Raw genomic sequence first — 25,221 nt, 5'->3', positions numbered from 1 at the left:
TCTCCTGGGTCTGCAACAATGCACATCCTGGGCGAGGTGCTAAATCTCCTCCCCCAGGATGGGCAGGGGGAAGCTTCAAAGGCATTCCGCCTCTGTGAGCTTCCCCAGGCCACTGCAACCCCCCACTCTGGCGGGAAGCTTGGCCGGAAACCCCAAATAAGGATAGGGGATGTGCCAGCCTGCCAACCCCACCCCTCATGTGGGGGAGGCGAGGTGAAGCACATCTCAGGGCTCTCGCCATCTTGAAGATGGGAAGCCCTGCCCAATCATGACTAGGCTCCTGCCCCCCTCCCACAGGAGAGAGGCAGGATAGGGGGTGTACCAACCCCAGGACAGGGACCCATTGGCCCCTGCCCTTCACCTACCTGTAACGCCCCTAAATCTAGTATTTAGGGGCACCCTGAACCTTCCTTCCCCAGATTCCAAAATCCGAAGAAGAGCTAGAATAAAGAAGACCTGCCCTGCAGCTGCTAAGAAGAGGAAGACACCAACTTCTTTGGCCCCAGCCCTACCGGCCTGTCGTCCCTCGAACCTGCTCCAGTGCGGCATCTCTCGTGGCCAGCAACCTCACCAACCCCGGAGGACCTGGCTACCTTTTGGCTCTAAGCCCCTGGGACTCCCATGAGTAGAGGCTCTACTCGAAACCTATCTCTAACCCCTGGCAGCAGCCCGGAACCGCGAATACAGCACACTCTGCACCAGCCGAGCCTGGCCAGTGCCGGAGTGAACAAAGACCCTGAGGACGACCCCACGGCGACTGTGACCCCGAGTCCGGCACCGAAGGACCTCCCTCGACACTCCTGAAGAAGCCTGCAGCCTCAGAACAAGGTGCCACCCCAACCGCGATCAACAGAGGGTAAGATTTCCCGACACCTAAAGGCACCCCTGCACGCGGCGCCCCACGGCCCCCTGTGCCCAATCCCGGGGTACCTACCTATCCTCCAACTACAGTGGCAGTGAAAACTCTACACCTACCTAATTCCCCACTTGCCCTGAGTAAGCGACCAGGAGCCCAGCTCCCACAGCCGCGTGGCTTGCCAGTCAGCAAATGCTAATAGTAAAAGGGAGCACTCCGAATTGTAAATCAACGTATTCAAAGATCCTCAAAGTAAAATTAATGGTGCATCAGCTATGTGGGAGTTTGTCCTCTCCCACTAAGTGAGAAAGCAAGTAATGACAGGATACGGACCTGTGTGTAGCTGAGCACTGTTCACAAGGTGTCTAAACTGACACTAACCAATTTAGTACATGGTATTTGTTTAATTTTCAATAAGGAAACAAAAAAATTCACTGAATCATTTCATTATGTTCAGACGTAAGACAACAAATAAGGTAAATCCAGTTTATACCAGGACAAAATAATAAGTTGTATGCATCAAACTCATTTACATACAATATTCATATGTAGCGTAACTTCAATACATTTGATATCAGTAATTCAATATATAACATGGTTACAACACAACAAAAAATAGAATGCCCAATGCATTTCGGAACCACTGTTCCTTCGTCAGGGGCCAATCTGCGAAAAAAATAAGAAATAAAACATTTCATTGTTTAAATTGTTTTTTAGGGACTCAATCTCTAGCAATCAATTATGTGCCATTCACGCCTCAAAACGAGTTACCTGTGTGTGTGTAATGTTTGTTTTCTGTTGAGTGAGGAACCTCGTAATTCTGTAGATGTGAAAAATGAACCACATGGGGTTAATCTAGCAACTGGGACCTAAAATCAAGAACGTGAACATAGATCTGTGGTAGCGCAATGGATTCATGAGCTTACCTCTATCAAGCTACTTTGTGGCTCTGTGTGGGAAAAGTAAAACATGTCAACAGACAATAACGCGAAGAATTATGCCATTTGCAAGCAGAGAGAGACACAAACCGATATGAACTCGTGCTGAACATTAAAAATGCGTAAAAGATCTTACCTAAAGTTTAAGTATTTAGTGAGCTGTAGAAAAAAGGAAGAGAAAAAAACGGAAAAGTAAAGACGCGGCTCTAGATCGAGATATAAGGTTAGTACACCACCGTAATGGTCATTGGAAGAATCCTTACCTATTGGTTAGTAACAAGCCTAAGAATCCGACGAAACACCTCAGCGAGTGAACGAGTTGTCAACGGACTGAAAAGGTCCGGATGTTTATATGGTAATGAAACCGGGTCTTGACCCGGAAATACTTAAACTGATTGAACAGACCTGGAGGGCGAGTGCTGTCATTAACTAAATGCCTACGTGGTAGGCACACGTAGGCGCCATCTTAGAACGGGGTGAGGGAACTGAAGGGTACAATGATATATCCTCTCTAGTTAGATATAGATCAAGCTAAAAGCTAAAAAATTGTTACTGAAGGATAAGATTGTAGTATAAAATAGCCTCATGTGTATCCTTCTTACACAATTTAAAATAAGAGATGTAATGTGATGTCAAAGTACCGCGGGACGCGCGCGGAGGCGCCATCTTAGAACGGACTAAAAGATAGCATGAAAAAAGGTGAAGTGATCATATGTAGAGTATAAAGAGATATATAGCGGAGAAAAAATGTTCTCCAAGTGTTACAATGTGTAAATTTTTGATGCCAAGCGGATAAACTGTCATAAAGAACGCTAGAACCTACGTTATCTGCCGTGATATGTTGTCTAGGATGTGCATATACAAAAAGAGAAAATAAAGAGATCCTAACAAATGTAATGAACCTGGGTTCAGTCCTCAGAGGAGGTGACTGCTGCTCATGGTGTACTATCCAAACATGTGAAAAAGTATACAAGATAATGAAGAGATGTAATAAAGGGATAAACAGTGCACCTGGTACGAAGAGAGACTATTCTGTGACAAATTGCAAAATAACACTGGATTGAGTTTTTGTGTGGTACTGTGATGCTTTGTTTGTGTGTAAGGTGTGTCTGTCGATCTCAGGTTGCTGGCTATTGGTAGATGATCGCGTATTTAAATGAAACATGACATATCTAACCTGTCGTTAAGCCCTGTAGGTATCAAGGTATCCAGATATTTGATCCAAAAGACCTCCCTTTGTAGGAGTCTCAAGTGATTATTGACTCCTTGTCGTTGTTCCACATGTTCAATGATTTGGAATCTAAGTTGCGATATCGAGTGACCTGATTCGTGCCAGTGCGCCGCCAGAGGTGAGGTTTTGCTCAAAGTCCTAATACGACTTTTGTGTTCTGTGAGTCGTATTTTCATTTTCCGTTGAGTTTTGCCTATGTATAGTTTCCCACATGGGCATTTAATCCCATAGATTACGTTGGAGGTGTTGCAATCGCTGGTATGTCGAAGTATAACATCCTTGCCTGTGGTAGGGTGTTTCAAGATGTTTCCTGGAATGACGTTGTTACAATGGGAACAGTTTTGACATTTTAGTGTTCCTTTATTGGTGCTGATGGTGTGAGGTTTTTTTGTGGAGGAAATAAGTTCACGTAAGTTTTGACCCCTGGTGTAGGCATGTAAAGGTAAGTCACGAAAAATGTTGTTAAAGTCTGTTTCATTGGAGAGTAGTTCCCAGCGTTTGTTAATGATTTTCTTAATAGCAGGTGAACTGGTTGAAAATTTTGATATAAACACTATGTCTGATTTGTTTGTTTTGGTAACGGTTGTCAGCAGTTCTCTCCGTGGTTTTGCCTGAGCCTTTGCTGCGCAAGAATCAATGATGGTTGTGGGGTAACCTCGTTGTTGATATTTTTCTTTTTGAGCGTGAATCTGAGTTGTGCTGTCGGATGTGTTTGAGCAATCTGAAAAATACCCACAACTGTACTTACCCTTAACTCAATTTTGTTCCATAGGAAACCATTGACTGTTTTTCTGTGAAATTTCTTCTGTCGATTTCTGCAATCTTTAAATATTCTTCAAAAATCGTATACTATCTGAAAACGTAATTACTTACCTGTTTTGGATAAAGGTCCCAGTACTGAGTCTAGGTACCCAGTACTGGATTACAAAAGTAACGAGAACATACTGTACCGGTCACCTGAATTTTCTTCTATAGGGAATCATTGATTGTTTTCTCTGAAATATTTTCTAAGTGTCAACTTTTAAAATAGCTAAATATTAGTTAAAAATCATTACAGTACTTAAGTCGACTTTCATCACTTGATTCTGAGAACTGCCCCAGGACTGAATCTAGGATCCAGTCCTGGAATTCCAAAAGTAATCTAAAAAGTAATCTGTTACAAATAACCTGAATTTACCATTGAGCTCAATGTATTGTTGTGTTTAAAAATAGAGTTGCCTACTGCAACCACTTGTAACTGTTTACTAAAGTCTATTGCATATTGCATAAGTATTTATATGAAACATCTCCTGTTGAGAAAGTATATTTTAAACCCAAGTGTTGGTTCTAAAATAAAACAAGCATATATTTTTTTATATATAAACCATTGGCCTAGAGTTCAGTTATTGAGTGTGTGAAACCATTTGCTGACTGAGTGTGTACAATAAATGCTTTACACTGTCCTCTGATACTGCCTTACTGCTCGACCAAGCTACCACTTTAGAGAGTAAGGTTATATCTAACTTTAACCTCTGTCAAACCCTGGGGGGACTGTGGACTCTGTACACCCTGTACCTATTAAGGAACAGTATATACAGAGCCACTTTCTCACACCCGTTCAATCTCCAGGCATGAAGGTGTAAGCTCTGGAGGTGGGGGTGTAGAACCTGCCCCTCCGACTGCGAGAGGAGGTCTGCCCTCAGAGGGAGACGGAGCGGAGGGCACGAGGAGAGGTGGAGAAGATCTGAATACCACACCCTTCTTGGCCAATCCGGGGCGATCAATATAACTTGGGCCCGGTCTTTGCGAATCTTCCTCAGAACCCGAGGAATCAAGGGTATGGGAGGAAACGCGTAAAGGAGTCGTGAGCCCCAACTCAACTGAAACGCATCCCCAAACGCTCCCTGCATCGGATACTGAAGACTGCAGAATGACGGGCACTGAGCATTTTCTTGAGTGGCGAACAGGTCCACCCGAGGAGTCCCCCCACATCCGGAAGACGTTACGAACCACCTCTGGATGAAGCCTCCACTCGTGGTCGGCGGAGAACTGCAGACTGAGATTGTCCGCACGCACAGAACCCCGGCCAGATGATTTGCCATCAGACAAATCTGATGGTCCTGAGCCCAGGACCATAGACGCAGGGCCTCTCTGCAAAGACAAAGAGACCCCACTCCTCCCTGTTTGTTGATATACCACATCGTGGTAGTGTTGTCCGTCAGGACTTGAACAGACTGACCGGGAAGGGAAGGGAGGAAGGCCTTGAGTGCCAAACGTATCGCCCGCAATTCCAGAAGGTTGATGTGAAGCAACCTTTCCTCTGGAGACCAAAGACCCTTGATCTCCAGATCTCCCAGATGTGCACCCCACCCTAAAGTGGATGCATCCGTAATCACTGTGGCCACCGATGGAGGTAGATGGAAGGGCTTTCCTTGAGACAGATTGCCCTCACCGCTCCACCAAGACAGATCCGCCGCAGCTTCTCTGGAGATCCTCGCAGACTCCCTGAGATCTCCCTTGTGCTGATAGCACTGCCTGCGGAGGCACCACTGGAGCGCCCTCATGGGTCAGCGTGCATGGTTGACCAACAGAATGCAGGAAGCAAACAGACCGAGCAGGCGAAGGACTTTCAGAACTGGAACGACCGCCCCATTGTAAAACAAAGGAATCATTTCCTGTATGTTGAGAATCCTTTGAGGAGGAGGGAATGCTCGACACACAGTAGTGTCCAGTACCGCACCTATGAACAGGTTGCGCTGAGAGGGCACCAGGTGAGATTTGGGCACGTTTATCGAAAAACCCAATTTGTACAACAGCTGAGTTGTATCTCGCAGATGATGCAGCACCTTCTCTGGCGACTCCGCCTTTATCAGCCAGTCGTCCAGATAGGGGAAAACTGAGATCCCCGACCTTCTGAGATGGGCTGCCACCACTGCCATCACCTTCGTGTAGACTCGGGGTGCAGTAGTAAGACCAAACGGAAGGACCGCAAACTGATAATGTTGCGATCCTACCGTAAACCGGAGATACTTCCTGTGAGACTTCAGGATGGGGATGTGAAAGTACGCATCCTGCAAGTCGATCGACACCATCCAGTCCTCCCGATTCAGCGCTTGAAGAACCTGAGCAAGGGTGAGCATCTTGAACTTCTCCTGTTTTAGAAAAAGATTCAAGATTCTGAGGTCCAATATCGGACGCAATCTGCCGTCCTTTTTCGGAATCAGGAAATACCAGGAGTAGCATCCCTGACCCCTCTCCTGCTCTGAAACCACCTCTATCGCACCTTTCTGAAACAACTTCAGGACTCCTGCAGGAGAAGACGGTGGTCCTCCGAGCAAGCCCCTTGACAAGGAGGGTAATTTGGAGGGAATTCCCGAAAGGGAAGGGCGTACCCATTTTCTACAAGATCCAGAACCCAGAGATCTGTAGTTACAGATTCCCAATCTTGTAGAAAATGGGTAAGCCGGCCGCCCACAGGACCAGCATGATCCAGAATGTCGGATCTAGGGCTGCTTTGCGGTGGTGGGAGGAGCAGAGGAGGAGGAAGAAGAAGAGGAGGAGAGTTGACGGCCACGTGAGCGACCCCTGATTCTTCCTCTGTATCCTTTGGACAAAGAACCTTGCTGTTGTTGCTGCTGCTGTTGCTGGGTCTGTCTGTAAGAGCGAAAAGTCGCCCTTCCAAAGCCTCTATATCACTTGAAAGATCCCCTTGGCTGGGATTGAAGACCCAACGACCTAGCCGTAGCCTTGCTCTCCTTGAAGCGTACAAGAGCAGCATCTACCTTCTTACCGAACAAACCAGACCCATCAAATGGCAGGTCTAACAAAATCGACTGAACATCCGGGGAGAATTCAGAGGACTTTAGCCACACACCCCTCCTGGTGGCGACAGAAGATCCCATGACTCTGGCAACTGAGTCCGCTGTGTCCAGTCCACTTTGAATTACTTGGCGTGCAGCCGCCTGGGCATCAGTCAGAACTTCATTGAAGCCGGCCCTATCCTCCTCCGACAACTTTGGTGCCAATTTTTTCGCTGAGTCCATAAGCGCATGGATATAGCGCCCCAACAGACAAATTGCGTTTGTCGACTTTAGGGCCATGCTGGCCGATGAAAAGACCTTTTTGGATGACAGGTCTATCTTATTGGCCTCTCTGCCCCCTGGAACCTGAGGGAAGGCACCCTTGGATTTTTCCGAACAAGCAGCCTGAACCACCAGGCTCTCAGGCGATGGGTGCGATGTTAAAAACTCAGGATCCCCTGGAGCCACCCTATACCTCCTTGCGACTGTCCTAGAGACCGTGGGAGCTGAAAAAGGTTTACGCCATACCTCTAATACAGGGTCAATAATGGCCTCATTAAAGGGCAACAAAGGCTCCGAGACTGCAGTAGGTGAATGCAGCACCTCAGTAAGAATATTAGACCTGAATTCCGTGGTTGGTAACTGGAGGTCTAGCAGCTCCGCAGCCTTCCTGTTGACCGCATGATACGGCGCTGCATCCTTTGAGGGCTCATCTGATGGTGGAGTGATTTCCCACTCAGGAGACAAATCCAGCCCACTAGCCTCCTTTAGCTCCTCAAACACCTCATCAGACTCAACCAGCTCTCCCTCTTCAGCTTCTTCCAAAAGAAACCTCCTTTCATCCACCATCACTGCGCTTCCCTTCTGGATCGAATCCGCACCAGCGGCGTCGGGGGCGCAGTGTTCGAATCAGACGGCACCGGCGTTGAACGTGGATCCGCTGGCGCAGCCGGCGTCGAACGAGGTCGAGCCGGTGAAGAGGGAAGTGGCGTCGACGTCCTCGGCGCCCGTAGATGCCAAGACGGCGTCGCCGGAAAGAACGGCATGAATGGAGCTTGAGGATAGACCTGCGGCACTCCCAAATTAAAAGCCATCGGACCAATCGGACCCGCAGGTGCACCAGTGGTATACATGGCCCTCGAAAACACCCCGTACATGGCATTTAGATAATGCGAGGGGTCCTGACCTGGTCCAGGGAATGCAGGGTACTGGACAGGTATCACCGGATTTAGGCCTGCCTGCGCCGATGGTGGAACAAACGGCGTCGCAGGCTCACCCGGGAGTGGAAGATCCTCAACCGGGACCGGAGATGAAGCCGGAGCCGGAGATGGAACCTGCGTCGGGGATAGCACCGGGACCGGAGATGAAGCCGGAGCCAGCGAAGCCACTGGAGAAGATGGACCTCGACCTCTATCTGGACTTTCTTCTTCCTCTCTTTTCTTTTTTCATCCTAGCGATGAAAAGCTTCGCCTCCCTTTTTTTTTTTAGAGCTTTGGAGCTCATCTTGCGGCAGCAAGAGCAATCATCCACATTGTGGTCGGATGAGAGACACCAAACACAGTCTTCATGTGGGTCTGTAATTGACATGTGTTTGCCACATTCCCGACAGGGCTTGAAATAAGACTTCTTTGTCGACATCTTCTCGAAGAGAAACAGATGAAATTCAGAAGAATACACAAAGTATCAGTAAAGCTACTAGCAACGATTCCCGAAATCCGTTGGCGTCGACGGCGCGGAAAAAAGGGAACTGACGTCATCACGCCGACGAGGTCTTCTTATGGAGCCGGTGACGTCAGCGGAGTCGTGAGCGGAGCCGTGTCTCTGTGACGTCGTCTTCGACCCCATCAGCGTGGACTGCTACAAAAGTTTCCCAACGTTGCTGCCGCAGGGGATATTCACAAGGTGAGGAATCCACTGTCAGATGTATCCATCAGAATGAGCTAGCACTGCAGCATATTTTGGGAATATTTTGCTCAGGCCATTCAGGAAACGCATCACAACCAGTGATTTGAAAAGGGATGGCTGATCTTGCAACTGTAGGAAGGCTGAATGAGCTAAACGATGAATATTAACTGTCGCCACAACAGTCTTGCCAGCTTGAAAGACAAAACAAAAAATGTCAGACAGCTTTGCCTGTAAAGGCTGAATGTCACAGGAGGAACACCAGACAAACCTCTCCAGCTTCATGTATTTACAGTTTTAGTGGAAGGAAGCCTGGATGCCAGAATGACACCAACTACTTCAAGGAAGAAGATCAAAAGACAGTGACAGTCACCGTTCAATCTCCACGCATGGAAGTGTAGGTTGTGCAGGCTCGGGGGCAAGACCCGGCCCTTGTGTAGCGACAGAAGGTCTCCCAAAGGGACAGACAAATTGGAGGATATATGTTCATAGTCATAATTTCCAGTTACCACACTTGCTTCGCTCGCCCAGTCCAGAGCCACAAGGGTTTTCAATACTCTGGGCAGTAGAAGTAGGAGCGGAAAAGTGTACAGGAGTCCCGAGCCAAGGGAAAACCGCCTTGGAACTCCAACGCACAAAATCTTGGACAATGTGTATGTTCTGCGGTGGCAAATAGATCGAGCCAGGGTTCTTCCTATTGTTAGAAGACACCCTGAGCCACCTCCAACTGTAACTGCAATACGTGATCCACTAGGCACAGTTGGCTTAGTTTGGCCCCTCTGGCGTTAAAGATCCTGCCAGGTGCTCAGGAAGATGCCTTGAGCATTCAGCCACTTTCAAAGGAGTAGAGCCTCCTGGCTCAGAATCCACATATCAATCCTGGTCTCTTATGAGACTTCTACTCGAGCCCCTGAATGGGATTGCTCAAAATCAAATTCCAGCAGGTTTATTGAGGACTGAGTTCAGCTCTTACCAAAGGCCTCACTGTACTATTTTGTTAGCACCTCATGATAATGTTTACCACAGTAGACACAGCTTTCCTGACCACTACACAGGGTAAACATTTTTGGAAGAAAAAAAAGAAAGAATATCACAAAAAGTAACTAGAAAAATGAGAAGAGGTGCTCTGATCCATATTAAAGGGTTTGAAAAAAGAGATCTGATATGGGTCTGCCAAGGTGGGTGTGATTTCGTTCCAGTGAAATCATTCTGTGTTGTTTTGGATGCTGGAATGGAGCCAGCACTGCCTACCAGTGAAAAAGAGCTAATGATTCTACAGGTGAGGAATCAGCAGGAATCTGTTGGTAGAAGTATCGTCAGAGATAGTGATTATGGATTCCTAGTAAATTCTATGAGAGAAATGTTACTTACTTGCAGTCCTACTTCTGCATCAGTGGAATCTTCCATGAAGGGATAAACGAAGATCTCAAAACACTTCATTTACAGACTTAGCAAAAGAATTAAAAGGAGGGGATATCACTGCCATTTCCCAAATAAGTTATTATGATGCTCAGAAACCCCTCCATGTTGTTATGGGGACATTCAATGATTGTGAATATTGATAAAGTGGAAAATCAGTTTTTTTCAGCAGCCCTACATATTACAGGGGTGATTCACAGCATGGGCTCTAACAACAGAACTAACGTTAATAGTAGCATGCAAACAACTGATGATCCACGATGGAGAACTCGCACACCATCTGGAACGTCCATTTGATGTGATCAAATTCAGCTTACAAACATTTGCATGGTAAAATTCACTCCACAGAGCAACTGCATTTCTTTTTACAACCGTTTGGAAAATGTGAGCACATGTTTACCTTTTTATTTCCTTTGGCAGTTTTTGCAGCCAACTCTCTCCCTCGTCTGTGAAGTGAAAAATATCAACATCAAGATAACTTAATAAGCACTTGCAAGTATTTGGTATTCACAGTTCAAACACTATTCTATCAAATAAGACTACCTTAATTCTGTATGTGCAGAAAGAGAATGATTCAATCATGCACCATCATAAGTGAAATCGCTTGGGCTTTCCTCTGTTCATAACAGCGGGGCAGGACAGAGAAGCAAATACATGAGATGAAAATCAGTTACTTACCTGTAGCTGCAGCTCTCCAGTATTGGGATCTTTTATAGATTCACATGCTTGAATCATTCCCAGTCAAAGTGGGAGCCCCACGGTACTATAGTATTATCAAGCAGTACTATAAACTATCTTACGATAGAATGGCCCTAGGCCATACATTTAATAGCCGATTGACCAAATTCAAACTATAACCAATCAGCTGCTAGCAACCTCTAAAACACTCAAGAGTGGCTGAATCTATCAGATTTTCACTGCACGTTGTGTGTTAGGAGTCTCATGGACCTCTGCTCAGTTTTTTTTCATTTCAATGCATGTTCGTCAGCATATTACCAATATGTCAGACAGGAAAGACCTCTTTACCCCTTTTAAGTCCCGTGGAAAGAAGAGAGTCCATGTGGATTATCTACATAAGAACTGCATTTACTGCCTCTATCCAAAGCATGAGGCAAAAGAGTGCAAAGTTATACGTCTTCTGACAGCGACTCCTCTGCCAGGTCTCATAAGAGGGCTAGATCTTTGGAAGGAGCTTCAGAGGCTTCCAGAAAATCCATCCAGATTTCCCACCAGCCTCAGCTTCAAGAAAAACGAGATGGTATGTCATTTATCCTCAGACATCTTTGCCTGGCCCATTCTCATCTTCTGCCAGGAAAAACCCCCAGCCCTTATGCCTCATCTTCTGACTCTATAGGGCACAAATCTACTTCAAAGTCTCTATCGCCGATGACCTCACCGTTGATGGCGCAACCGTTTTATATAGTTATTTTATTTTGAGAGTTTTTTTTATAGCACGAACAAGACCCAGGGTAGGGTATCAGAGCGCTTTACAAGGAAAGTAAAGTGAGTATAGAGCATTTTGCAAAACAACAGAACAGGTACACTATCAAAATAATTCTTACAAGGTTAGGTAAGTAGAGCAATGACCATGTAACAGCAGGAACAAGTTCGAGTACGCGTCAGTCATAGAGGCAAAGGTGTCTTTAAGGGGAGTGAGGAAACAAGTTCGAAGTCGTAGACTGGTTCAGTGCCTTTTGGAATTAAGAGAGGAATTTGCTCCTCAGGAATGATTTTGCTTCCCTTTTGAATAGTGGTGTAGATGAGATTTTTCTGATGTGCGGAGGTAGCGAGTTCCATATTCTTGGTGCCGCTCCGGTGAATGCTCTGTCAGAAGTTTTTTTCTTGCTGAAACGAGAGGGTTTCAGCAGAAGATTATCGGCGCTCCTAGAGTTTTTGGGATAGGAATAGGGGGGTGTTGAGGTGTAAAGCTTTATGAGTGATGAACGCCACCTTTAGTTGGATTCTGGCTTCATAGGGTGGCCAGTTGAGCGCATTCAGGTATGGAGATATGTGGTCAAATTTCCTAGAACCTGTTAGGAGTCTTGCTGCTACATTGAGACAGGCTCTTAAAGGGGCTGTTGAGATTTGGGAGAGTAGTACATCCATACTCCAATCTTGAAATAACTAAAGGCTGAACTGCAGTTTTAAGGTCACAGATCTCGATGAATGGGTTCATTTTATTGAGATAGTGGAGGTGAAAGCGGGCATTTTTGGCCAACAGGTTGATGTGCTTTTGCATGTTAAGGTTCTTATCCAGTGCACTTCCAAGCGATTTTGCGGAGTCCACCAGAGTTGGCGTGCAATTCAGGGCGAGTTTAGCTTGAGGAAGTTGGTCGTTAGCCAGTGGACGGTCTTTTCAAGAGTTTGATTCATCATCTTTACCTCTTCAATGGACAAGATCTTGATGTAAAGTTGAGTGTCGTCCGTGTACATGTGGTAGGAGATATTTGCTTACTGTAGTAGTTCGGTTAGTGGTTCGACATATAGGTTGAATAGCGTGGGGGATTGGGTTGAGCCTTGTGGTACTCCAAGTTAGTTGGGTGAGGAGGGAGAAAGATTTTGGTTTGCCATAAACAATTGTGTTCTGTTTTCCGGAAAGGATTTGAACCATTGAAGGACTGTGCCAGATAAACCCATCCTGTTTTCCAGTCTTCTTAGCATTTTGTCGTGATTGACTATATCGAAGGTGGATGAGAGGTCGAGCAGGAATAGTAGGCAGGTTTCATTCCGGTCAAGAGCGAGGAGGGCGTTGTCTACTATATGCAGAATGGCTGTTTCTGTGCTATGGCCGTGTCTGAAGCCCGATTGGCAATCGTTCAGTAGTTTGAAATCGTGATGTGTTGGTTCAGTTGTTGCTTAACGCATTTTTCCAGGACCTTGACTAGCATGGGAATGTTGGTTATAGGTCGGAAGTTATTAGGGTCGGAGGTGTTTGCTGTTGGCTTTTTTAGGATAGGGGTGACTTGACCAGTTTTTAGGCAGTCCAGGATGTGCCCTTGCGCTAGCGAGGCATTGATGATTTTGGTCCAGAGAGAGGAGATGATATGGTGGATGTGAGGTAGGTAGTTACAGGGGACAGGGTCATTAAAGAGGTTGTTGGGTTTGGTAGTTGCTAATGTTCTGGTGATGTCACTGAGATTGTAAAGTTTGAAGGTAGACCAGTGAGTTATTTTTGGGCAGAGGAAGATCCAGTTGTTTAGGATTTTCATCTAGTGCGTTCTTTCGGGTGGCTGAGTTGCTAGCTGTCACACTTAGCTCAAGTTGGAGGGAGTTGGTTTTTGCTGTGAAGAATGAGGAAAATTCTTCACTACTAATCTGTGATTTCGTATTTAAGAGTGCGGTTTTGGCCAATTTGTTAGATTGTTGTTTTAGCATTTCGAAGAGTTTCTTCGGTCTGTTTTTGGCACTGTCTATTTCTGATCTGAAGAAGTTTTTTTTTATTGTAGAATGCTTTTATTATAGGATTATCTAGATTTCCTAAGTAGTTTGAGTTGGAGGGGGGAGGGATGTTGTCTCCATTTGTGTTCAGTTAATCTTAGTTTGCGTCTTTCTTCATTCAGGGATCTGTTGAACCATGGGTTTTTGTCTTTGTCCGGAATTCTTTTGAGTTTTGGTGGGGCAACTAGGTCGAAGATTTTGGTCATCATGGAGTTGTAGTGAGCAGTGAAGTCATTGACGTCGGACATGTTATTGGGAGGAGTTAGAACTTTCTCACAGGGGGAAGCTAGGTTGTTCCAGTTCAGGTTTTTCGTGTCTCTTATCCAGTGTTTAGGCTTGACTTGCTGCGAGTAAGCTTTCTTTCTAGCAGAAGGAATTTGGAAGGTGATGGTCCGACCAATCACAAGGGGTGATCGAGATAGATTCAATATTTTTTTCTTTGGAGATGATCCAGTCAAGTGTAGTACCTTTGGAGTGAGTGGGCTTTGAGATAGCTTGTGTCAGTGAATAGTCTGCTAGGAAGGTTTTGAGGGTGTTGATATACGAGTTACTTACCTTTGGTAACAATGTATCTGGTAGAGACGTTGTCTAGCCGCAGATTCCTTAACTTAGAATATCCCCAGGCGTCAGACTGGATCCGGAATTATTTTTGCAGCAGCTTCTCTGCGTGCAGGGGGATGGCGCCACACGACCCCGCCCTGGCGTCGTCCACGTACGTGACGTCAGCGAGGTCATATATGTCTCTCCCGGCGCACTGACGTCAGTTTTCTTCGGTGAAACTTTTTGGCGACACAAGGAGCCACCAACAAAAAAACTGTGAAAGTATGGGAACAGTGTGCGAGGGATGAAAATCTGTGAATAAAGAAGGAGGATGGTGCAAGACACCATCGTAAAAGACAGAATCAGACACTGCCTACATATAAGTGAAAAAGCTGTGAGAAAGAACCCCACAAGCTAACAAGGGAAGAATATCTCAACAGATAGAAATAGACTGTTATTACCATGCAGAACAATAGACAGAAATAGACAGTTAGTGCCATGCAGAACTGCGTCTAGCAAGAACGGAGCACAGAGAGAACAACAGTTCACCGCAGGAAGGTATGAAAAGACTGGCACTGCCCCTATAGTAATGGAGGTCTGAAACAGAGGTAAACAGATCCCCAAAGAAGACGACTGTAGAGGAGACCAGAGCCCTGAGCCAATAGAGAAGGCGGGGAGGGAGGGAAGGTAGCAGGAGAAAATAAGAAAATAAAGATGAATCTATCATTTTACAGGTAAGAAACCCTTGAGAAGGAGTCAGCTGTATTATGGCAATTCTCAAAGAGAGACAACAATTTGAGCACCCATGAGAGAAAAACCAATTGCAACTGTAAAAGGGGCCAGTGGAGAACCCCACTGGCAAGGTACTCGCAGAACGGGGAGGCTGGGTGGGCGTTAAGGAATCTGCGGCTAGACAACGTCTCTACCAGACACATCGTTACCGAAGGTAAGTAACTCGTACATCTGATAGAGACATCTAGCCGCAGATTCCTTAACTTAGAATACATACCACAGCCATACCCCAAAGGGGAGGTGGGTCTGCGACAGTACAGAAAGCGTCAAGCATTTGAGCCGGCAACAGAGTGACGGACAATGGGGAAGGCGGTGGCGGAACAGCCAGACAGCAACCCAAATAGCTCGGAAGAGCAAAAGATAACGGGATGCAAGACATCCCAAAAATGCCATAATGGTGCTACACCATACCTGTGTAAGCATGAGAGGTAGAAACGGCACCAGCCATATACCAGAACAAAATAAAGAGAGAGGAAGAAGGACCACTCTCAGCGTAATGGTGCACTATGTGAACACCGACCAAAGGTTGAGAAGAAACATGAAGAGATGCAACCAGAGCCTACCAGGCTAGCCCCACTGAAGGAAGGCCGGAGAGGCTACAGCCAAGAACCAAAGGTCAAGAGATAGAAATTAGCAATGTTTTTAGAATTGCAGGCAGAGACAAGAAACACGCCAAGTGCACACCCAGTCCCAAAAAGGGCGAACAGGGGCGAACAGTAACAATCTTAAGCACGCTGATGCAGGTCACCACAGAAACATGCACAGAGCAAACAGCTACCGAGACCATAAGGTGGCGTAGCTAAAATAAGTATAAGGCTGCTCGACCAGGCAGCGGTAAGACCAAGATGAGAATCAACACACGAAATACAGATATGCAGGGTGGAGATCTAGGACGAATGACATTAGAAGAGCCGTCCATAATGCCCAACTGATACAATATAGCACACCGGAAAGGAAGGTGCAGCAGAGGCACCAAAGTACTAAGGCGTAGAAACGGTGGAATAATCGCAGAATTCCAGACCACACCCTCCGACTGGAAGGAAAGCAACCCTTGAGCAGAAGAGAGAATCGTTCAGTAACTGAACACGAAGAAGGGAGCAGTGTAAAACCGGAAAACCACCCCAGTAAGCGGAACGCAAAAAGGACCTTATTGGTAATGTTGCATGCATCACTGGAAAGATCCCTGAAACATGGAGACTTCGGATCAGAGCTTGCAGCCTCGAAGAGAGGTGAAGAGTTAGGAAGAAGAGTACCCATGGGACTTGTATATATACCTAATTACAGATATATGTAGCAAAAAACGGGTAAAGTAATCACGACTATGCAACATGGTTGTAGAGGAACACAACTGGTGCCGTAATGGCAGACGGAAGCTGCCATTAAGCGTGATGAACACCCCGAAAACCTCCGAAGGAGGAGAATGGAGCAAATAAGCAAGATGACCAATGACATATAGAAGATGACATCAAGGCACAACACTGAGCACCATACAACAGCAGACAAGAGCACCAGAAGACGCCTAGAGGACAAAGGAACTCTTAGGCCCAGTTGTCATAAACAGAGCTATATAATAGCAAACAAGGACCCCACACAGAGTATGCACACCCCAACAATGGGGAACACGTTTATTAGGGAAAGCCACAGTCAGAGGAACAATCTGTGGAACACTGCCACAGTAGGTTAACACGCATAATGCATCCAAAGGATGCTAAATGAAAGGGTAATCACCTCCGATCATGCGAAAGGAAGACCTGAGGCTTACTATCAGCCTTAAACACATAACGCATCAAAAGGATGCTAAATGAAAAGGTACCACCCCAGAACAAACGCCTGAGGAACACTGGCCTAAGGGGGGCCTAAAATGGGAGGGGGGAGGAGGCGCTGAACAGCTGAGTCGGCGTGTGCATCAAACAATAAAACCCCATGAAAGGGTAAATCAACAAGACTCTCCCGGATATTTTCCGGGAAGACCCTATCCCGTAACCAAGCATGGCGCCGCAAGGCGACCGAACCAGCCATAGTTCGGCCTAAGGAATCAGCAGTATCCAAGGCAGAGCAGATCGTAAACTCAGCAAGGTCACGGCCATCCCGAAGAAGATGTAGTAGGTCAACACAAGCGCCTTCAGTGCTAGTGGAGAGCAAAGACTCTGCAGAGTCCCCCAGGGCAGAGGTAGCCCGAGCTAGGACACACACTGTATTTAGTGACCGTAGTGCAGCAATAGTGGAGGCAAAGATGTTCCGACCCCATGACTCAAGCCATCTGGACTCACAGGAGGGAGGAAGCAATAGCCGGGGCAAGGAAGGGAAGGCAGTTTGCAAAACAAACCCCTGCACGTCTGGATGCACAAATAAGCAGACCGGATCATGTGGAGCAGGACGGTGGCGGTGCAAGACCGAACGAGCCACCGGGTCACCGGAAGCTGGCCTAACCCAGGTACCCAAAAGGGCATCATAAAGAGAAGTTTCAAAGGGTAGAAGCGTCTCCACATTGGCTGACCCACGGTGAATGACATCAAGTAAAGGGTCCACAGACAAGGGCGCCGAAGGGGGTTGCATGTTCAAAATCCAAGTGTCTAAAGAGACTACTCTGAGAAAAGCTGCACCAGCCTCGGTAGCCCTTCGAGGAGGGGATAGTAGCTCATCAGTAGGCGAGGGCTGTAAGCTAACCTTCCCAAGACAGTGATGGTGCGACCAATGCCCAACTGAGGGGAGCCCCATTGACGAATGGGTGTCCTGATGAGGCTCTTGAGGTGGCGAGGAGCCTGCCAGGTGCGGGTGCTCTTGAGGAGGTGGGGAACCTGTCGGATCCACATACTCTAAGGGAGGCACAGGCAAGAAAACATCTGGCGTCGACGGGCGTGATGGCGACGCCAAACTCTCTCCGGACGCCTCCGGAGAAGAGTCAACAACCTGGCATCGATGTGGTGCCAAAACCACTTTAATAGGCGCCGATTGAGCTTTGTCCAGCGCCGACTCGCCTCCATCCGGCGTAGAGTCGGCTCCGTCCGGCGCTGAATCCACGATAAACTTCCCTTTCGAAGAAGGAGAAGGCAACGGAGCCGGGAATGCAAGCCTCTGTCGCCGAAACGGCGCCGACTCAGCCTCAACCCGAACTGGCTCCGACTCCGGAGGAAGAAGCGGAGGCAGAACAGAGGAGGCGACAAGTTCACCTTCCGAAGAAGGCGAAGGAGCCGGGAAGGCAAGCGTCCGGCGCTGCACCTGTGCCGCCTCAGCCTCAGCCTCAACAAGCTCCGACTCCGGAGAAAGAAGCGGAGGCAGGGCCAGGGAGGTGAGTCTTCGATGCCGGCTCCGGACAGGCGGCTGCCTGCCCAGAAGGCCGAGGCGTGCACAAAGTGAGGCTTTGAGCACTAGCAACCACCTGCAACGCCACAGGGAGCCCCACAGGACTATGCGGCGTGGTAGGGGTACAATGGGTCGTAGAGGGGGACCCAGCCGGGCCGCGCCCTGACGATACCACATCTCCGACATCCCTGGATGGCAAAGGCTCATTTGACGCTGGGGGTGAACCCGTCGGGGACCCCAAAGGTAACGGAGGCCCCAAGGACGCCCCACGGACGGGAGAGGACCCAAGTGAGGCCTGCAAAGCTGTGGCATAGGCCGCCATTTGGGCCTGAGTCGCCCCCGCACCCGGATAGGGCAGGTAGAGGGGGGACGACTCTCGGGGGCGCACGTCTGGAATATTGCGGGAACAAGTGCCCCTGACAACAGATGAATTTGAGGTCGAAGACCTCGGCGACATGCGCCGCAACTTACCAAGAAGTGGTGAACGACGGCCTTGGGCACCAGAGGGCGATCGACGGCGGAACTGCGTTGAAGAGGCTGTGGGACGAGACGACTCTGACCGGGCCAGACGTGCCGAAAGAAGCTTCATCCAGCGCTCCCGCCGGAACTTCGGCTTGAGGTGTTTGCAGGCTTCGCAGTCTGTGGAGTCGTGGTGCTCGCCCAGGCACCACATACAAATAAGATGTGGGTCTGTCGCGAACATTTGCCGCGAACAGGAAGTACAGGATTTAAAGCCCGAGGGCATCGCACACTGTTCCAGACAAAAAGGGCCTGAAAACAGGCCAGAGGAACCGCTCACTCTGGATCCGCGTTGCACGCGGAAAAGAAGGAAACTGACGTCAGTGCGCCGGGAGGTACTTATATGAAATCGCTGACTTCACGTACGTGGACGACGTCAGGGCGGGGTCGTGTGGCACAGTCCCCTGGCACGCAGACGTGCTGTTGCAAAAACATTTCCGGATCCAGGCTGACGCCGGGGGATGTTCTAAGTTAAGGGATCTGCATCTATATGTCTCTATCAGATCTGCTTGTCTACGGGGTTTTTCCAGTGTAGGTTGAAGTCACCAAGGAATATGTCATTGGAATGAGGGGACGAGTTATGGCGCAATCGTTGATGCCGCGATAGTTGACAACCAACAGCACCACTATCTCGTTGTTGAAACTGTTAACGGCAAAGACGACGATGACGGCAGCCATCGGCGCCTGTATCTTGTAGATGAAGATCCAGCCGTCGACTGAGGTCTCACTGACACCTCCATTAACGACAACACCATTGACATCCCTATCAATGATGATGGTCGAGCGATGTTCCCATTAACAACAGCCACGTCGACGACTGCTCCGTTGACGACTATACTGTTGATGCCTCCATTGACGATACCGTTGACTCTTCCATCGAGGACTATGAAGATTTCCAAGATCTCTAGCACAACTATCTGCCCTGAGATCACCTTGCCGAGCAAGGTTTCACCTTTGACTCCGAGCCATTTACTGAATGTTGAGGACTCTGATGATGACGAGGGTCTGTTTGGCCCATCTCAAAGCCATTCTGAGCTGAACATGAAATATCAAGAGGAGTAATATGAAGAGGGACAACACTTCCAGCAGTATTAGCCTCCGCATCCAAGATACTATGAGCCATGAGGTTACTCCTCCGACCCCCCCATCGAAACACAACACTGCACATCTTCCCACGTCATTAGTGCAGGATCTTCAGGCCATGCTTTCCGACTATCGTAGGTGTTTTTCACAGCCCCCTGAAAAGCAACCTGATAACGCACCACCACCACCTACTCCTCTACCTCCACCATGCCTTTCTCTGCCAGTTACACCTAAGAAGACGCCTCAGTCCCAGGTAGTGGCGCCGCCCAGATATGATCCTTTATCTTCGGAGAAGGAAAGGGAAGAAGGAGAAATTCCAGATAGTAATCCACCTTGGAACAAATAGGACACCTACGTAATCCCAAATCAGTCTCCACCTAGTCGCACCGATTCACCTTCAGAGGATAGTGGGGTTTTTCATAACCTCACGGAGAGCGCCACGGCTAGATTTCACCTTCCAAATTTGGTAAATTAATCTGACTGCTGCTTTTACGATTTCATGGAACAGGCCAGAAAATCGGTACTTTCCATACCAATAGTTGACTATATTTTGGCAGGAGGGTGTAAAGAGGGTGAAAAACCGACCAATGTCCCAGCTGTCCTTCCACTGGTTTGCTGTCTGTAGTGCAGTAGATTCACATGCTTAGCACTTTTCAACCATCTGAGTACCGGGCTTGGATCATTGCAAGCTCTTTTTCTTCTTAAAAGAGGTTTCAATGAACCAGAACACAGATTTGTAAGGAAAAGTAATCAACCTACATGTAATCCCACTTCCCCAGAAGGGGAATCTTCTTTGAAATAAACACTGAATAGTCCTACCTCTATGCAGGATACCAGAGTACACAGTACGAAAGGATTATGTTACTTACCCAGTAAACATCTCTGTTCTTGGCATGTAGAGCTGTAGATTCACATGCTTTGCATACTCTTGCCATCTAGTGTTGGGTCCGGATGTTTGCAAGTTGTTTTTGTTCAAAGAAGTCTTTCCTAGTCATGAGGTAAGGTGACTCCTCCTTTCGGTGACAGCACGCATGAGCATCGACTCCATATTAGATGGTTTTCCCGCAAGAGGGTGAGAACAGAGTAAGTGTAGTATAGAGATGTCCATGCGTATGAATGTATGATCACAAACTGCAAAAACTATAGGTGCCCGAGCAGCCGGTTAGGCGCATGTGAATCTACAGCTCTACATGCCAAGAACAGATGCTTACAGGGTAAGTAACATAATCCGTTCGAGGCATGTGAGCTGTAGATACACATGCTTTGCATAGACTACAAAGCAGTATACTCCCAAAGCGGTGGCTAACCTGTAGATGTTGCAGTGGTTTGAAAGAGTGTATATAGAACTGCTTGCCGTACATTAGCCTGTTGTCTGGCTAACTCATCTACACAACAGTGTTTGGTAAATTTGTGTGGTGTAGACCAAGTAGTTGCTTTACATATGTCAGCTAGAGGAATGTTACCTAAAAAGGCCATAGTAGCCCCTATTGGCGTATAGATAAAGTTCTTTTGGCTTTTGCATAGCATGTTTGAATTCATTTAACAATCCATCTTGAAATACCAGATTTAGAGATGGGATTGCCTTTGTGAGGTGGAGCAAATGCAACAGTTGTTTTGTAAAAATCTTTGGTCCTATCTGTGTAGTATAATAAAGCTCTTTTGACATAAAGCGTGTGAAGAGCCCGTGTGCTACAGAATCAGGCTGAGGATAAAAACACAGGTAACTCAACTGATTGGCTGATTTCCATGAAAGAAACTGCAAAGAGAAATTGTGCAATGGTTCAAAAGGTGGACCCATAAGCCTTCTTAGGACAAAGTTAAGATTCCATACTGGCACAGGGGTACATTTTGGTGGTTTTACCCTTTTCAAGCCTTCCATGAAGGCTTTGATCTCTGGAGATTTAAATAGTGATAAATGCTGCCTGTTCTGCAAGTACGCAGCTGCAAGGTGCAAATGAATACATGTATAAGCTCGTCCGGTTTGCTGTAAGTGTAACAGGTAACAGAGAATATTTTGTATAGAAGCATATAGAGGATTGATTTTGTTGTTATTACAGTAGACAACAAATCTTTTCCACTTTGCTTCGTAGCAAGCTCTGGTAGTAGGCTTTCTTGCTTCTTTTAGAATTGTCATACAGTCTGGTGGTAGAGTTAAATAACCAAACTCTATGACTTTAGGAGCCAGATCGCTAAGTTTAGTTCTTTGGGATTTGGATGTCTGATTTCTCATGGTTCTGCGTAAAGAGCCTAGAGGTGAGATGCAGCTTTTGATGTGGAACTACTGACAGCTCCAACAGGGTGGTGTACCATGGCTGACATACCCATGTGGGAGCTACTAGAATTAGTGTGAGGGATGTTTGCCTGAGCTTCCGAACCATACACGGAATGAGTTGGAGAGGCGGAAAAGCGTAGGCAAATATCTCTGACCAGTTCATCCATAGGGCATTGCCCTTTGAGAGCGGGTGTGGGAACCTGGAGCCGAAGTTTGGGCATTTTGCATTGTCAACTGTGTCAAACAAGTCTATTTGTGGGAATTCCTATTGTTGGAAGTATGGAAGGAGAACTTGGGGATGAAGTTCCAACTCGTGAATTTGCTGCCTTTTTCTGCTGAGGAGGTCGGCAATAGGATTGTTTACTCCTGGAACGTGTTCTGCCAGAAGATAAATCCTGTGATAGATTGCCTAATTCCAAATGGCCTGAGAGAGGCGTGACAGTTGAGTGTCCCCCCTGTTTTTGTATATAGTAAATTGCTGTCATGTTGTTTGTCCGAATTAGGATAGCTTTGCCTATGAGGTGAGTTTGAAAAGCTTTAAGTGCTAGAAACACTGCCAGAAGCTCTAGATAGTTGATGTGGAGGCTTTTGTGCTGGTTGCTCCACAGGCCTTGTATTGTGTAATTTGGGAGATGGGCACCCCAACCTCTCGGAGATGCGTCTGCTGTGAGCACGATCTGTGGAATAGGGTCGATGAAAGGCCACCCTTTTGATAAATTTTGTGGGTTCCAACACTGCAGAGTGTGATGGGTGCGGCCTTCTACCAACACTAGATCGGTTAATTGTCCCTGCGACTAATTCCACTGACGTACTAAGCATGTGGAGTCTTGCATGGGGCACAATTGTGATGCAAGACGCCATAATTCCCAGCAGTTGCATGAACACTCTGGCTGGTAATGTTTGGTTAGATTGAAACGAACAAGTTACTTACCTTCGGTAACGATGTATCTGTAAGAAACATTAGTTCCTCACCTTAGAATATCCCCAGGCGTCAGGCTGGATCCGGAAAGATTTTTGTAGCAATACCCCTTGCGCGTCGCTAGGCGTCGTCTGCGGCTCCGCGTCCGTCGTTGGCGTCGTGCGCCGGATTGACGTCGGAGTACTTAGACGCTGCCCTTGCGCGCGGACGTCAGTTCTTGTACATAGCTTTCTGTGCCAGGAACGCAGAGCCATGCAAGAGACCGTCACTGGTGCCAAAAAGTCTAGGGCCCTGAACAGGATGACCTTAACCCTAGATGTCGGTTCGCAGAGCGGGGAGGATGGGTGGGTCGGTGAAGAATCTAACTAACTAATGTTTCTTACAGATACATCGCTATCGAAGGTAAGTAACTTGTTCATCTGAAAGAAACACGTTAGTTAGATTCCTCACCTTAGAATAGATACCCCAGCAATACCAACCACGGTGGATGGTCTGCGAACCAAGATCACACCAGAAAGTCCTGGAGAACAGAACGGCCAAAGAAGCTATCTCTCCGGACTTGGCTGTCCAGGCAATAGTGCTTGGCGAACTTGTGCAGTGAGGCCCACGTCGCTGCCTGACAGATGTCCTGCAAGGGAACTCCCCGTCCCAGGGCAGTAGTCGCCGCCGTGGCCCGGGTGGAATGGGCTCTCAGCCCAACAGGAGGGTCCTTTTTCTCCAAGGAGTAACAAACCTTTATACACAAGACGACCCACCGTGAGATGGACCGCTTGTGTACTGCTCTCCCCTTCTTAGCACCTACGTATCCAACAAAAAGTTGGTCGTCCACCCGGAACTGTCTGGTGCAGTCCAAATAAAAGGACAGCGCACGTTTGGGGTCAAGACGGTGGAGCCTCTCTTCCGCTTTCGAAGGATGCGGTAAGAAGGTGGGCAAAGTGACCGATTGCCTGATGTGAAAGGGGGTCACCACTTTCGGAAGAAAAGAAGGACAAGTCCGGAGGACAACCTTGTCTGGATGAACAGAAAGAAAGGGAGGTTTAGATGACAGAGCCTGGAGCTCACTCACCGGTCTAGCCGAGGTGATAGCTACCAGGAAAGCAGTCTTAAGAGTCAGAAGACGAAGTGGACAATTGTGAAGGGGCTCAAAGGGAGCGCACATCAGAAAGGTCAAGACAAGATTCAAATCCCACTGAGGCATTACGAAGGGGACAGGAGGAAACATGTGAGCAATGCCTTTAAGAAAACGCGAAACAACAGGGGACTTGAAAAGAGAAGGCTGATCAGGAAGCCGTAAGAAAGCAGAGATTGCAGAAAGATAACCTTTCAAGGTGCCCAGAGCAGAGCCCTGCTGGGCCAAAGAAAGAAGAAAGAGTAGAACCTCAGAAAGAGGGGCGGAAAGGGGATCGACAGCCTTTGCTGTGCACCATGCCACAAATTTGTTCCACCTGCAGGCGTATACCGATTTTGTGGAGGGACGCCTGGCTGCCAGAATCAAATCACGGACTTCAGGAGGCAAGTCAAATGGCATCAACTGTCGCCGCTCAATCTCCACGCATGGAGGTGGAGACTGGACAGGTTCGGGTAGAGGACCGTCCCCTGGTGCTGCGACAGAAGGTCCTTCTGAAGAGGCAGTCGTATCGGAGGATCGATTGACATACTGAGTAGCTCGGGATACCAGTACCTTCGTGCCCAATCCGGAGCCACTAAGATGACTTGGGCCCGGTCGCGCCTGATCTTCTTCAGCACTCTGGGCAGAAGTGGTATAGGCGGAAAGGCGTACAACAGACCGCAACTCCACTCGCGACGAAAAGCGTCTCCGAGCAAGTGCCGCCTTGGAAATTCCAAAGCGCAGAACTGCTGACATTGCGCGTTCTCTTCGGTGGCGAATAGATCTAACCAAGGCTCTTCCCACTGCAGAAAGAGTCCTTGCGCCACGTCCGAGTTCAGACGCCATTCGTGATCCATCATGCACTGGCGGCTGAGTTCATCTGCTCTGGCGTTCAGTGAGCCCGCCAGATGTTGAACCACCAGGATGATGCCCTGGTGTTCCAGCCATGTCCAGAGGCGCAGAGCCGACAAAGGGTCCACGACCCCACCCCGCCCTGTTTGTTGCAATACCACATGGCGGTGGTGTTGTCCGTGAACACCTGCATGACACTTCCCCTGACAGAGGGAAGGAAGGCTTTCAGTGCAAGTCAGATCGCTCTCAGCTCCAACAAGTTGATGTGGA

The 25,221-nt window shown here is 47.7% G+C and overlaps 1 protein-coding gene across 2 annotated transcripts in view; it reads right to left on the bottom strand.

Moving 5' to 3' along the window:
* Nucleotides 1-25,221, bottom strand: part of FAM120C (family with sequence similarity 120 member C) — a 901,961-nt gene that overhangs the window by 53,155 nt on the left and 823,585 nt on the right. For both annotated transcript variants that reach the window (XM_085629861.1, XM_085629860.1), the window contains exon 15: nucleotides 10,526-10,571. In XM_085629861.1, the coding sequence (XP_085485987.1) occupies nucleotides 10,526-10,571 (46 nt within the window). The remainder of the gene's footprint in view (nucleotides 1-10,525; nucleotides 10,572-25,221) is intronic.

The sequence above is a fragment of the Triturus cristatus genome, chromosome 10 (assembly GCF_964204655.1).
Source record: "Triturus cristatus chromosome 10, aTriCri1.1, whole genome shotgun sequence".
Classification (NCBI taxonomy): Eukaryota; Metazoa; Chordata; class Amphibia; order Caudata; family Salamandridae; genus Triturus; species Triturus cristatus.
The sequence above is the reverse complement of the archived record's forward strand: the minus strand, read 5'-3'. Positions and strand labels throughout refer to the sequence as shown.